General features: G+C 31.3%; 1 protein-coding gene and 1 long non-coding RNA gene across 13 annotated transcripts in view; one reads left to right on the top strand and one right to left on the bottom strand.

Annotated features, from left to right (window-relative positions):
• LOC121384134 (voltage-dependent calcium channel type A subunit alpha-1-like) overlaps positions 1–16,046 on the top strand; it is a 139,631-nt gene that overhangs the window by 39,629 nt on the left and 83,956 nt on the right. For 7 of the 11 annotated variants that reach the window (XM_041514390.1, XM_041514383.1, XM_041514389.1 and 4 more), the window contains exons 17-24: positions 343–443; positions 1,502–1,641; positions 3,436–3,566; positions 5,019–5,039; positions 8,528–8,645; positions 9,291–9,480; positions 10,596–10,702; positions 11,434–11,460. In XM_041514390.1, coding sequence (XP_041370324.1) covers positions 343–443; positions 1,502–1,641; positions 3,436–3,566; positions 5,019–5,039; positions 8,528–8,645; positions 9,291–9,480; positions 10,596–10,702; positions 11,434–11,460 — 835 coding nt within the window. The remainder of the gene's footprint in view (positions 1–342; positions 444–1,501; positions 1,642–3,435; positions 3,567–5,018; positions 5,040–8,527; positions 8,646–9,290; positions 9,481–10,595; positions 10,703–11,433; positions 11,461–16,046) is intronic. The other 4 variants (XM_041514381.1, XM_041514384.1, XM_041514385.1 and 1 more) reach the window with 4 other exon arrangements.
• LOC121384137 overlaps positions 1,507–16,046 on the bottom strand; it is a 101,140-nt gene continuing 86,600 nt past the window's right edge. The window contains exons 4-6 of one of the 2 annotated variants that reach the window (XR_005959344.1): positions 9,331–9,474; positions 4,250–4,280; positions 1,507–1,617 (exon numbers count right to left, since the gene is read on the bottom strand). This is a non-coding gene — a long non-coding RNA (uncharacterized LOC121384137). The remainder of the gene's footprint in view (positions 1,618–4,249; positions 4,281–9,330; positions 9,475–16,046) is intronic. The other variant, XR_005959345.1, reaches the window with a different exon arrangement.

The raw sequence follows: 16,046 nt of genomic DNA, 5'->3' as shown, positions 1-16,046 counted from the left end.
GCTGAATTATCAGTTGTAAGGGGGGGGGGGGGGGGGGGGGGTGTCATGTGACTATAGAAATAACCCACCTTTTCTTCCATCTCATATTCCTTGGTAGACCTGGGGTTGCAAACAGATTTGTAAACATGCCTGTGGGAATATGCCTTTAAGATTTGAAATCGTGGAATTTACCACTGGTCTGTCATCTTGTGTAAACCTGAATTACATTTTCAAATTGTAGGGAGAGGCCTTGATATAGGCATTTTGCCTGTTGGCCAGTTCCCAACCAGCATTATAATTGGGAATAAATATTGTTTTTAAACCAATTATCAGCTGTCATGTAATTTCCTTAATGTAATGAAGATACACTGCTGAATGTATTCTTGGCCATTGCTGTAGACAACCTGGCAAATGCTCAGGAGCTTACTGCTGCAGAGGAGGAACAAGCAGCAGAAGAAGAAGCGGTAATACATTTTAAATAGTTTTTTTTATCTCGAACAGTTAATAATAGCCTTGATTTGTTGCTGTTTTTATCAGTCAAAAGTTGATTTATTTGCAAGCACAAATTGCTACCATTGACTTCGGTCATGTCATTATTATATAGCCTAATACCAAGTTTTATGCTAGAATGATACATTACAGGTTGTTTTTAATTTACTTTGACTGAACAATTGAAACAACAAAGGTCTGTTATTTTAACACCAAAAAAGAAACTATATTGTAACGTTCTCTCTTTTCCACAAGAAGGAAGGAAGGAAATGTTTTATTTAAAAACGCACTCAACACATTTTATTTATGGTTATATGGCGTCGGACATATGGTGAAGGACCTTGCAAATATTGAGGGAGGAAACCCTCTGTCACCACTTCATGAGCTACTCTTTTTGATTAGCAGCAAGGGATCTTTTATATGCACCATCCCATAGACAGGATAACACATACTACGGCCTTTGATGTACCAGTCATGGTGCACTGGCTGGAACGAGAAATAGCCCAATGAGCCCACCGATGGGGATCGATCCCAAACCGACCACACATCAAGTGAGTGCTTTACCACTGGGCTACATCTCTCCCCCATTTTCCACCAGAAATGTATTTGAAGGATCTAACACGACGAGTGTACACCAGTGGTTCTTAAATAACATTATTATTTCATTGTTATTTTCAGATATTTTACTATATATGTTATTAAGTATAAACAAATAATAATAAAATAATTTTTAAAATTTATCTGTATATTAAATAATTATAGATCGGGTTACTGCTAACCTTTTTTCTTTTTTTTAAAGACATTTTATATACTGCGAGAAAGAAATAAAGGAACTATATTGGACCAAATATCATTCAAAACTTGTATATAATAGGCCATGGTATGTGCTGTCCTGTCTGTGGGAAAGTGTACATAAAAGATTATTTGCTTCTAATGAAAAAAAGTAGTGGGTTTCCTCTAAGACTGAGTCATAAATGACATCCAATAGCCAACGACGAATATAAAGAAAATAAACTTTAACTCTTTTTTTCAGCAAAAGAAAGAACAAGAACTGAAGGACTCGGCAGCTCTCGATTACTCGCTAAATGCTCCCAGCTCCGGTCCTCCACTCGTAAACATCTGCCCGCCGTCGCCACAGAACAATGAAGACTGCAAAACAGGAAACTTTAACTAGTAAGTTCTGCCTGTTCGCATTTCAACACACACACACACACACAGACACACACACACATGCACATGTACACCCACACACAGGCACATGCACACACAAACAAACACATACAGGCACACATGTACGTGCATATAACCACACACACACACGCGCACGCACACACACACACACACATATATGCTTTGTAGAAATGCTGTGAAACCCATCCAAACCAGACATCTGTAAACCAATTCCTTCAAAACTAGACATATTTCATAATAGTCCCTCGTTAAATATCCGTACAGAATATAACCTCTCTAAGCTGGATTTTAAAGTGGGACTTTTTACTTGCTCCCATGGGTGTCTGGTTTAGAGGGTTTCGCTGTACACAACTCAAGGTCTGTACACTACAGTACTGGTTTTAAACGGAAAATATAAAGGTATAAAAATCACAATAGACTTCATTTTAAACACTAAATACAGTATGCATCATATATCAAGTTATTTTAATTCACATTTTTGTCTCGGTAACAAACATATTGTCCAAAATTGGCAAAAATACACCGACAAATGATTAAATTTAAATTTTAGTTTATAAAATGTTGACTTATTAAATATGTTTTACATAATTTGTATACAGTATATACATGGCATTGTATATCTTACCATTTCTTTCATTTTCATATTTCATCCATTTATGTTCTCAGCTATTATACACATATATATGCTTTTGTCCTTTTTGTATAATCCGGTATAAAGTTTAAGTCATGTATGGTTCAGTGTTATGCTGGCAATAAGCTTGGTTGATGTTCGTATATATACGTGTATGTATTTCAGGTTTTTTGCTTGCTTTGATTAAACTATTTTCAGAACTACATGACTTTGCTTTTTAACTTATTTGTTACTTATATTTAATTAGCATATTAATTGTTTCTTTATATTCACATTTATTAACATGTATACTATTGTTTCATGTTTCATATTTGAATGTTAATTATAAAAGTATGTCCACTCTGGGTTTTTCTTATAACATGTAAAGTTTATTTTGCAGCATTTGGGTATGTGGTCTTGCTTCTTGTTTCTTGGTGTCCTTGAAAGCATAAAGTGAAAAAAATTATTTCTAAAAATAAAATTAATAATTATTTTAATTTAATTAATGCAAAAATGGCAATGATTATTTTTTTTTGGTTCTTTTTGGAAGAATAAACTTGAGTAATATCTTACTGTACTTCATTATATACTGACGAATAAAAGAAAAATGTATATTTTAATATAGATTGTTTTTTCTTGATAAAATTAAATGTATATATAAACTGTCAAAATAGACTTCAAAATCAAGATAGTCCCAAGATGTTTAAGGACCATTTGGCAACAAAATGTTGAATAATATTGATTTTTAAAAAAAGCTCCAGCTTTCCAGGACACCTAACCTATTCTGTGTTTCTGCCAGAAAGAAAGTTTTGAGTATGGCTCTATGGAATTGTAACCACAGTCAGCCTCCCCCAGTAGAAAACTGGGTTAAGTTTAGGGTTAGGGTTAAGAAAATCATACAGTAATGATAAGAGTAATTCATTTTGTCCACACAAATAAAATCTTCCAAATATTTGTGTAGGGCGCCTTTATCTGTTTTACCCTCTGGCAGAAACCCTGCTATTTTCTGTCTTGACTAGTACTATATATATATATATATATATAAAACAATGTATTGTGTGTGTTTGCTATTAATTAATGTTGTTGATGCGTTGTTTGATATTTGTTTGACTGTGACTATTGTGTCTTAACCCGTCATGACACTTTGCTCCCTTGTTTAACTCCAGCATTAATTTCAGTAGTGGCAGCCGTGACATTAACCTCAGTCAAAACAACCTCAAAGACAACCGTGATAAGCACGTCATCATGGACATGGACACGAAGCACACCAATAACCTCGATGATGATGATGATAACGGTAAATTCATAACAATCAGTCTATTTTTATACCTTGCTAATTTAGCAGCCAATCAGCAGCTATTCCTCGCTCCAGCCAGTGCACCACGACTGGTATATCAAAGGTCGTGGTATGTACTACCCTGTCTGTGGGATGGTGCATATAAAAGATCCCTTGCTGCTAATCGAAAAGAGTAGCCCATGAAGTGGTGACAGCGGGTTTCCTCTCTCAGTATCTGTGTGGTCCTTAACCATATGTCTGATGCTATATAACTGTAAATAAAATGTGCTGAGTGCGTCGTTAAATAAAAAAAAAATCTTTCTTTCCAATCAGCAGGGTACTGAAAATATGGACTAATATTTTGTTAGAGATTTGCTCATGTAGCCAGTGTTTGAAAATGAAAACAAGTAATACAATTAATATATTTCATTTCATTTCGACTTGTTTTCGTGCTTATATCCAATTAAAGTTCAAGCACACTGTCCTGGGCACACACACTCAGCTATCTGGGCTGTCTGTCCAGGACAATGGGTTGTTAGTGATTAATGAGAAAGAAGAGGGTGTAGTGATCTTACACCTACCCACTGAGTACCATAGTTAAAAATTTGCCCTGGGTGGGAGGCAGTACTGGGCTGCGAACCCAGAACCTACCAGCCTTATGTCAGATGGCTTAATTACAACACATAAATTGTCTATTTTTATACCTTGCTAATTCAGCAGCCAATCAGCAGGGTACTGAAAAATGAAATATATAGTTTTGGGACTTCATTAGGGATTAGGACATGTAGCAATTGCAAGTTTTTGAAAATAAAAATAAAATAATTAAAAACATTAATGAAATTAATATATAAAAAGTATTATTTTTGAAAAATCATAAAGTAAAAATTTTCCCCCTTAACATACATGTAGATTCTGAAAATTATTAATACATGTAGTTAAATGGAATCAAATGTGTTTCGCCAGGTTATTATATACATGTATGCCAAGTAAAATAAACATTTGTGTTTAAAGTAAAATATATCATGCTAGACTAGATCAAGTATTTTATTTAAATATTTAAAATGACCTTTACCTATTTTTTAATGTAGTCAAACTATATTTTAAAAATAAATAGTCTTTTTAAGAGCAAAGTTAAAAAAACAAACTGAAAGGGCAATTTAATTAACAACACCTAATCACATCTTAATATAGTAAGACATACATGTAAGTAATAACATCTGTATGTTTAATGTTTAACTAAATGATATAGTCATGCAGTTGTTATTTGTTAATGCCTCTCTAATATTAAAAAAATATATAAAATTCTGTAATTTTTAATATTTCTTACCAACATATATATCATTCACCCCAAATTACAAAGCTTATAATTTTAGTTTTCCATATATTAACATACTTCTCATTTTAGAACATTTTCTTGTTTGATTTATTTACTGGGGATTAAGATTCTTTTCTTTGAAAATTTGTTACTTTCAGCTAACAAGAAGGCTAAAGGAGGTAACTGTTAGAATATATGTTTTTACTCTTACCAGTCAGGATGGACATGGGCTTGCTATATGCATGAACCATAGGTGGTTGGTTTTTAATAATGTTAATTGATATACAAGCATGGTTTGGAGTGGGATATATATATATATAATATTACTTGATTGGTGTAATTAATATATTACTACCAAAATGTCTTATATTTTGCATCAATTTTGTCAAATTATTTTTATTAAATTCAACAGCACTGCACTTTTGTCAAAGTCTGTGTTTAATTAGTTAATTTTTATAGGCCCTACAGCAAATTATTAAAACACAAGTATTGAAGTCTTCTTTTATCTACATGTATAAACAAATGTATAGATGAAATGTTTTTGGGGTTGGTTAAACTAGAAATAAAACCTACATGTATAAACAGATTTATAGATCAAACGTCTTTGGGGTTGGTTAAACTAGAAATAAAACCTACATGTATAAACAGATGTCTAGATCAAATGTGTTTGGGGTTGGTTAAACTAGAAATAAAACCTACATGTATAAACAGATGTCTAGATCAAATGTGTTTGGGGTTGGTTAAACTAGAAATAAAACCTACATGTATAAACAGATGTCTAGATCAAATGTGTTTGGGGTTGGTTAAACTAGAAATAAAACCTACATGTATAAACAGATGTCTAGATCAAATGTGTTTGGGGTTGGTTAAACTAGAAATAAAACCTACATGTATAAACAGATGTCTAGATCAAATGTGTTTGGGGTTGGTTAAACTAGAAATGAAACCTACATGTATAAACAGATGTCTAGATCAAATGTGTTTGGGGTTGGTTAAACTAGAAATGAAACCTACATGTATAAACAGATGTCTAGATCAAATGTGTTTGGGGTTGGTTAAACTAGAAATAAAACCTACATGTATAAACAGATGTCTAGATCAAATGTGTTTGGGTTTGGTTAAACTAGAAATAAAACCTACATGTATAAACAGATGTCTAGATCAAATGTGTTTGGGGTTGGTTAAACTAGAAATAAAACCTACATGTATAAACAGATGTCTAGATCAAATGTGTTTGGGGTTGGTTAAACTAGAAATAAAACCTACATGTATAAACAGATGTCTAGATCAAATGTGTTTGGGGTTGGTTAAACTAGAAATAAAACCTACATGTATAAACAGATGTCTAGATCAAATGTGTTTGGGGTTGGTTAAACTAGAAATAAAACCTACATGTATAAACAGATGTCTAGATCAAATGTGTTTGGGGTTGGTTAAACTAGAAATAAAACCTACATGTATAAACAGATGTCTAGATCAAATGTGTTTGGGGTTGGTTAAACTAGAAATAAAACAAATACAAATATTATATATTTTACATAAATTAAGAATCAACTGTTGAGATTGCATTGGCTAATTGAAGCTGATGATCTGTTTCTTACAAATATTTAAAAATATAGATAATTACATATATAGTCAATGAAGGGGAAATAACTCATTAGGGGAAATAGCTCATTTTGGTAATAATTTCTTTAATTATTCAATTACTTTTTCTTTGCACTTTTTGGTCATATATAAACTTTTAATACCATCACAGTTGATCCACATATTAAACATGTATTTTTAAACTGTATGTTAATAAAAAGATCAAGTATGGCATGTTGTCTATAATGTAGACTATATCATTGGTATACAAAATTGTTTGGACATTGATATAGATGGTTTCAAACATGTATAGTATTATACTGATTAAAACATTTACTTATCACTGACTTTTGAATTTTTGAAGCATGCTTATTAGGTGCATTTTGATAAAGTGACTTACAGTAATGATTGAACATTTTTACTATTAGACTAACCATAAAAACAAAATTGTTTGTAACCCATCCAAGCAGCCTTTATTTCTTTCCCTATGTTTCTAATTACATTACAATTAAGTGTTTTCACAATACACCTTGAATCATATACATGTATTACAAATCATTACTTAAAGTCACACTGTATATTTGCACCTTTAATGTAGTGGTTCAGATGGTACTACGGTAACTACATCATCATCATTAATTATTTTAGTATTTTGTTTTAATCTTATATTGACTTTTGGGCACTTTATTAAACTAGATATAGATTATAATTTGCATAAACCAAATCTACTTGATTGGTTTTGGTTGTGGGACTTTTTATACCAATTTATTTTTTATTATTGTTTGTAGGATGTTTAAATATATAAAATAGGTCAACAAGTTTTTATGTTTGAAATGTTTGACACTATACATAGCATCTTTTTAAACACAGATTAAAGGCTAACTTTATTGAATATAAGTAAAATGAGTCCATAAAGTCCTATTCATTTAAGGAACCATTTCAAAATTCAAAAGTGCACTTTTAATGGCTGTTAAATTTTCCTTGATGACCTGATATTCTGTTGGGGAAACCTCATGGAATGTGGAATGTTTCTTCAGAAAACTTGTAAATCAAAGTCAGTGCTTGTCAAACAGGTATTTAAATGTCATGCAGTTTCTTCTACCACTACTGTAAAACAATCAAGTTTTTACATTGTTCATGTATGGGACATTTGGTGTAAATTTTAACATCACATGATAAGTGAACCCTATCAGATTGTAAATAATAGGTATTGGTGTGCATGAACACTGTCATTTACTTTTATGTAATATCAGGGTAATGCCTAACCTAAAATAACTTGGGGGTGTGCATGGTGGGTGGGATGGGGAGTGAAAACAGGGTCCTTTCCAATGTGATGCCAAACAATAGTAAGTGGATTTAGTGTGGGGAAGAGAGTTAAAAATTGTTAGTGATGTATTGTAAGTTAAATAAATAATGGTATCAAATTATTGTTTAATCTGCGGTGGAGTGTAAATCCATTTAATACTTTGGGCATCATTTGAATTTTGAGATGATCTTAAAAATTAACATCTGTTAGAAATGTCATATGGAGAGACAGAGTATATAGTCAATTTTAAGTAGGATTTTATTAGAACTATATATAATATACACATGTACATGTACATCTGTTTACAATTAACTTTGTCCAACATAGTTAATAGGAAGCAAATTATTTTTTAAAATATTAATATTTATCAAATTAAATCCATAAAAATACAGTTATTTGTTAAAGTTTTAACATTTACGTAGTAAGTGGTCAAATATTTGGCCTACATTAGTTCTTTATAATTTTGAAATGGACAAAATTCACATTGTCAGTAATTGCAACACTATACTACTGTTTAAACTGGAAACATTAGTGATATCAATTCTTCAGTTTATATATAAGAAAATATGAATAAAATACTAGTAACCCCCCCCCCCCCCAAAAAAAAAAAACCCAATGAAAAAACCCTACAATTATTGTTTACCCAAAAAAACTGTTGCTCAAAAGTATATATTTAAAATTTGTTTTAAAAAATTCTAATAATAATGTGGATCTGTTTCAGTGATATGGTGAGTTATTACAGAGATTCATATAACTGGATCCTGTTTGTATTTGCAGTAAGTGTAACGAGCAGTAGTACCCTGGAGGTGCGACCTAAAACAGAACAAAATGCCTTTGGAAACCCTAAACCCATGTTGCCTTACAGTTCCATGTTCATCTTTGGACCAACCAATCCGTAAGTTTTGCTTCTACATCTTATCAAGTTTATTATATAAGTGGACCATAAAATCAAATCTTTTAGGCACTAAAGTCTTGAATTTTGCAACAAATCCTGTTGTATTTTTGTTTTAAAACCACAGTTAAGATTTGAAAAAAGAGAAAGATTTGAACACTTTTTAATCATAGGTTATAATTCTGACACTTGTTCTGGATTATCACATGGTCTAGACTGCACCTTTTAATACACAGGAAGTAATTTGCCATAGATATCATATCGTGACTTTTAATATACATGTATACATGTATGTTGTGGAGCATTTGTTGGAATGGGAAATAAATCAGTGGTGGGAAATCTAATGAGTCTTGTCAATATCAGTATGTAAGCATTTATGAATGCTACTAGTTTTCTACAATTACATGTACATAATTTTATACTTTATGTAATTGTTTCAGGCTTTCAAAAAAACCCATTTTGTTAAGTTTTTAAAATTATTTTTAAGAATTTGACATTTCTTCCATATTTCTGTTACAGACTTTCAAAACATTTTTTTCTTCAGTTTTTAAAATTATTTTTAAGAATTTGATATTTCTGCCATTTTTCTGTTACAGGCTTTCAAAAACTTGTTTTTCATTGTGTCTTTTTAAAAAAAATATTTTTCAGAATTCGCCGTTTCTGCCACTTCGTGGTAAACTTGCGGTACTTTGATCTGTTCATCATGATCGTGATCTGCGCCAGCAGTGTGGCGCTGGCTGCTGAGGATCCCGTCAGAGAGGCGTCGTTCCGCAACCAAATTCTCAACTACTTCGACTTCATCTTCACCGGAGTCTTCACCATAGAAATGATCCTTAAAGTAATCACAGATGTTTATCTACAAGTTTCCTCTCTAAGACGATATGTCAAAATTACCAAATGTTTGACATCCGATGATTAATAAATCAATGTGCTCTAGTGTTGTTAAACAAAACAAACTTTAAGCATTTATATTTATCTATTTAATTTTCAGTGAGCCACCCTTATGCCAGAGCTCCTCATGTTGCTATTATACAAGTGGCAGTATACCACTTACACAGTTGAAGGGTCCACAGGAATAACTTAAATTTGTGTGATGTCTCAATAGATATAGACAGTATTATAACAGTCATCTATGTCAACGTCACAATAACACATTAAATTACAAACCTATAATTATGGTAGGCCATTAAAAGTTGTTGGTAAATTATGCTTTCTTAGGTATAAATATTCCATGATTTGAGTTGAGATGATTAAAATTAAAAAATATATCATCTTACCAAAAATATGACATCACAGGTTATTGCCATGGACACTTCAGTTGTTATCAGTTACATGTAGTAATAAAAATAAGTAACTTCAAACCAATTGGTTATTTAATTACTACTATACCACATAGGCCAACCTCCGTGTAATTATCAAAGAAAGATTCAAAAGATATTTCAGAATTTTATATGATTTTTTCAGCTAGGAACTGTATCAGACAATATTACCGGTATACTGTTATAAGTAATGACACAACACATGTAGTACAATAAATAGAGAATTCGTCATGAATGTTTTTTAATATGGAAAATATCATCTGAGGCTATGTTGATCAGTATTCGTCGAGGCTCTGCTGAGACAAATACTAATTAACTAGACGAGGTTGATATTTTACATATTTATTTTATTTAGCCTATAACACTTCTAAAATAACATTTTAATTTGATATTTTGTAAATCGAAGTTCTGAAGTCACTTCACCTGTAATATAACGTCATCGCGATTAGCACAAATATAGTTTAACTAAATCTCATCAAAACGTTACGCTCAAGTCTTGCTGGCTGTAAACAAATGACCCATTGACAGCAAAACATCATTAACTGAGTTAATAATGGTAAATATCAGATGGGATTATGACATGGATAGTATGGGTAAGTTAAAGGGTAAAGTATCTTATATGATTTTATTACAGGTCATAGATTTAGGTGTAGTTCTACATCCTGGTTCTTACTGTCGTGATCTCTGGAATATCCTTGATGCTACAGTTGTCATCTGTGCCCTGGTGGCATTTGCATTCAGGTGAGTTCAAATATACTTATTATGTATTTACATATTGTTTACTTAGTGTGTCTTGCTGCTTTGTATGTTTTTTGTACAGTTCAGTTTTATAACTACTAAATATAAATTCATGATACATTTACAAAAGTATGTTTATTGAACCTTGATATTGTTTGGCTAAATGTTTTCAAACAAAATTTGTTACATTGCTAACAATATTCTTTGTTCAGTTTAAACATTGAATATTATATAGAAAAACTGTGAATGGAAAACTATCATGTACGAATAGTAATAGTTACATATGTATGCTATATAGTTATTGTAGTTAACTAGAGATTAGCAATGTTTTCATTTGTAGCTATCTAACTGTTGTCTTTTATTTTCTTTATTGGCCTAAAGAAACATTTGCTGTTGTTTTTGTAACCTGACAATTCCAATTTGACTCTATCAACCATCAACCTGTATTAATTTTTGTCATAAAAATTATTTTCAATAAATATTCAACTACCTTTTTTAATGATACATGGTTTATAATATTAACACTACACAGTAGTGGCAGAATTAATAATAAATAAATAATAAATAATATTAAATAATAATTTTAAAAAATAAATAGAATCTGTGAAAAACACCTTGCAATGTTGGTCCGATTCTCTTATATTTTGTTAATTTTCTTGAAACCAGCAGTGTTTGTTGGGCCATATTGATGTTGTTGTGTGTTTGGTTTTACTGTGTGCATTATTTTTTGTCAGGATTGTTGTGTTCACTACTGGCAGCAGGTTTGAATCATTCATGCATGTAAAATTAAGATAAAATATTACACTGGTGGCTTACGTGTATTTATATCACCAGCTCACAATACTTACATGTATATATGACTTGCTAAGTTTGGTGTCAGAAATTTATTACTGATATGTTTATGAGAAAGCAATTAATTCTACAGGTAGATTAAGGCATGTATTATGAAAACTGGTTAATTAGGCTGGTGAATTAATAACTGGTATGCATTTATATGAGTGGTTAAAGTTATAACACTGGCTTTTTTTTACATGCATGTGTGTTATAAAATCAACTATCGATATATTGGTGGCCTTTCTATATGTGCACTGGTTATACATGACTGGTTACTTGCTTGGCTAGCAAACAATAAATGTTATTGATGTCTATTTAAATACTTGGTTAATTATATGATGAAGACTAATGAAAAAAAGTTGTCTTTCTCTGGACTATACTGTCATGTAGGAGATGCCTCGAAACTCCAAATCAGTGGTGGATCTAAGAGGGTGGGGGTGCCAGGAGTCCAAGCTCCTTCTCAATTTTGTGACAGTTATATATATATTTTTTTAATTTTTTATGTTGCAAAATCTGAGGAATCCCCACCTAAATGGGTTTTCTGATTCACAACTGCAAACTATATTTATGTGACTATATCAAAATGTGGTTCAGACACATCCACCCTGGATCGGATCTCTTTGGTGCCATGGCAACGACTGAATCAGGTGCAGAAGAAGAGATGCCTTTTTCATTTCAGTACCATATTTAGAGATTCGGTATATTACACTCTAGTTACACGATGGCTTAATGGTCTTTTGTCTTTGTGGGTACATGGCTCATAGATGATTGGTTAATAGGGCTGCTATATGTACTGACTGAATATCTTCACTGCATACCTGGTTGAATTATATAAGATGGTGGCATTGGTAGTTACGTTATATTGGTATAAAACCAGAGAGATGGCTTTTTATTGACAAAAGTGTTGGATTGAATATGTAGGAGGTTTATGGATGTATGTACATGCACACTTTGTTGGTTTATTAATGTGACTAATAAAATAACTAATACACACTTAGGTGGTTTGTTGAGAAGAAAATATCATTTACAGATTATAAGTGGAATGTAACCCATGAAAACCAGGGGCCTAATTCACAAAGGTTTCATAGGCTCTGCTAGACAACAAAGCATCCTCTTTGCAAGTCTTTTAGCATTGCACTGCGAGATCGCAAAGTTGCAAGAGTTTAGTGAATTAGGCCCCTGATCCTCAGTAAACCAGAATTCCCTCAAAACCGGATGTTTTTCACAGTGCCTTTTTTATATATCGGTACAAATTAGAACTTCTCTAAACCAGATACCTTCCTTAAACCCTGACTTTTTACTTTGTGTGCTGCTTTAGAAGGGTTCACTATATATATAAATATATGTGACTTAAATTAATCCAGTTCATTGAGTTACATGCAGTTGTGGTCATTTGGGGGCAGGATGTAGCCCATGCATGGTTGGTTTACAATCAATCCTCGTCGATGGTCCCATGGGGCGATTTCTCATTCCAGCCAGTGCACCACAACTGGTATATAAACGGCTGTGGTATTTGCTCTCCTGTCTGTCGGATGATGTAATGGAAAAATGTAGCGGGTTTCCTCTTTAAGACTACATGTATATGGTAGAATTACCAAATGTTTGATATCCAGTAGCCGATGACTGATAAATCAATGTGCTCTAGTGGAGTCATTAAACAAAACAAACTTTTAACTTTTGTGGTCATATGCATATATGTCTTATCTGTACTTTGTTGTTGTTGTTGTTGTTGTGGTGGTAATGGTCACACATGATTTACCACATTTTGTTGTTGTTGTTGTTGCTGATGTTGTTGTTGTTGTGGGGGGGTTTCTTCTTTAAATATTCAGGTTTCTGTCAGTACATACTGATATATTGCATGAGATATAGTTATTGTGGTTTGTGTGTGTTTTAAATATTGCTCGCTATTTTGTTGTAACAATTAATCAGGGTTTGAAATGTTTGTGCAGGTGACATGCTGGTTGTTATTTCATCTTGTCCAATAGATTTACTATTCATAAAGGAGATATAATAAAGTTTTGGCTTCAAAACAAATTACCACAAAGTTAAAATTTCTGTGATTTTCCAAGTTAAAATACATATATATATATATATATATATATATAATATAGATTAAAGGTAAAGTTTGCTAATACATTTCTATCTATAACTAAATTTGGTTATATATTTTCAAACAGATTAATTATTATAATGATGACTAAAATGCTAACAATTATTTTATGAAGCTTAAATGCTGTTCTCTGGCTTTCTGATTTATGTTAACACAATGGCCATTTCTTGTACATATTTCACGAAGCAAATTAAAGCATTAATGAGAAACTTAAATATGTTTTTAAGTTTCCAAATCTGCAAAATGCTAAAAATGTAACAATTAAAATCAAATTGAACTTGTAAAGATCAGCAGTCAGTGACAAACATTTTGATCCCTGAGAAATGTACTTCCATGTGTTTATCTTTATTTATTTTTCTTGTTTTGCGTATTCAGTAATATCAATTCTGGGTGAGTGAATGCTTAATGCTTGTAGCAGGTACAGAGGGAGTTGGTATTTTGTTTTTATAATAACCTTAGAATGCTGGTATGGGGTACTAGTATTCAATATTTTTAATAAATTACATGTACTTACCACCTTAGTATGACACCCATGGCATATCCATTGTATTTTGCATGTTTGGGTGTTGTTAAACATTCATTCATTCATTCATTCATTCATTCATTCATTCATTCATTCATTATTGTACTTAAAAGCTGTCTCCTGGTATAATTATTATAACTCTTTTGAAAAATGGTTTAATTAAGTCACATTCAAAATATTGTTGATTAACCTTCAGTCTAGTTTTTAAAAATATGAAATTCCAGTATTTAAGCATTGTAAATATATTAAATGATACATGTGCAGTTTGTGTAAATTTGGTCCTTAACTTCCATAATGTTTTCAACTATAATATATTAAAACTCATTTATATAGACATAACAATATTATTGTTATGTCTATATAAATGAGTTCTACATGTTATTTTTGAACTATTTTCACATATATATATGTAAAAAGACAGTTATTTGTTGTAACTAACAAAACCCACCCAACTAAGTATTTAAAGCCATGTAATTAATGTTTATTCTTTTTTTTCCCATAATTATAATATTGAAAATTTTAAATAAACAAAATGCTTACATATAACATTTTTAATGCTAAAATGTTCTTATGGACTGCCCTTTATACCGAGCAATACTAGTAGAATCAAATCCAGTGATAGAGAATAAGAAAACCAGGCTTTATAAATTTAGCCTTAATTAAGTGTCCATCTATCAGCTTCAGTCAAGCTATAAATATGATACATACTCATAAAAAACATAATCACTGATGTTCTATTAATTGCAGGTTTAAAAATTATATAAATGCTACAGGACACAATAAGCCCAGTTTATATTTAGATACAACATGTACATGAATCATAACATTACTATTTAAAGCTTCTAATCCTAGATAATGCAAACTATTTTCAAGCTATATTACAGGTTTAATAATGTTAATTGGCTATATTACTTACAGTTTTACTGAAATTGTCCATTTTGGTAAATAAACCTAGTCCTGGTGATGTGCAGAAGTTTTAAATTAATTTTATGCAAAACACAAAAGCTATATGTATCTTTGAAACTAGAGTCAGTGGATCTGAGGGACATTTATATTTTTAACAGTTTCTTTGTCACTTTTGAACAATTATTTACATCACAACATGACAGTAATTTAATTTGGTGCAATAGTGTTTAGTATTACAGTATATGGTAATCACCTAAATTATTCTTGTTTACTTTTATAGTTATACTTCAGTTTTATATTTATTGATTTTTTAAACTGTATTTTAATTATTCAAATAATATACTAGCTATATATTGCATTGAAATCAGCACATGAAATACTATGGCTTTTAATTTAATATGGATGTCTCAAAACATCATTATAGTGCCATGTACCTAATACATAAGGTCCACAATTGTTTAAATACTTAACTGTTTTTCTTTCTGTTCTCTTTTTATTATATATATAAAAGTTCAAGCACACTACAAATACATTTTTATACACATTCAGTAATACACATTCAGTAATATACATCAGTATTTCAGTTATGTCATTGATATGAGACTTATTTGTACTTTATTATTGGTAAATATGTCTGAGGCCCTAAAACCATAACCAAGAGGTTAATGATCGATGCAGATCATAGAAGGTTGTGGGCATTTTTAAAATAATTGTTTTATAGATACCCGGAATTTTAAAAATTCATCTATCCAATCCTGAAAAATTCTATCCCAGCCACTCACCAACTATCCCAACTCAAAACACTTTCAGGTACATACATGTAAAGATTGTATGTAATATATTTTTGGAATCTCTTGATTCTTCACTAACTTATTTACCTGGATACACCCTTTTTATAACCGGTTCACCTTCCCCTGCAGATTCTATACTTTATATTCACTGGTACATGTATAGTTATGCTGTTGGACATGCAG

This window comes from Gigantopelta aegis, chromosome 10, assembly GCF_016097555.1.
Source record: "Gigantopelta aegis isolate Gae_Host chromosome 10, Gae_host_genome, whole genome shotgun sequence".
Taxonomy (NCBI): domain Eukaryota; kingdom Metazoa; phylum Mollusca; class Gastropoda; order Neomphalida; family Peltospiridae; genus Gigantopelta; species Gigantopelta aegis.
Note: the sequence above shows the minus strand (reverse complement) of the source record. Positions and strands in the feature narration are given on the sequence as shown.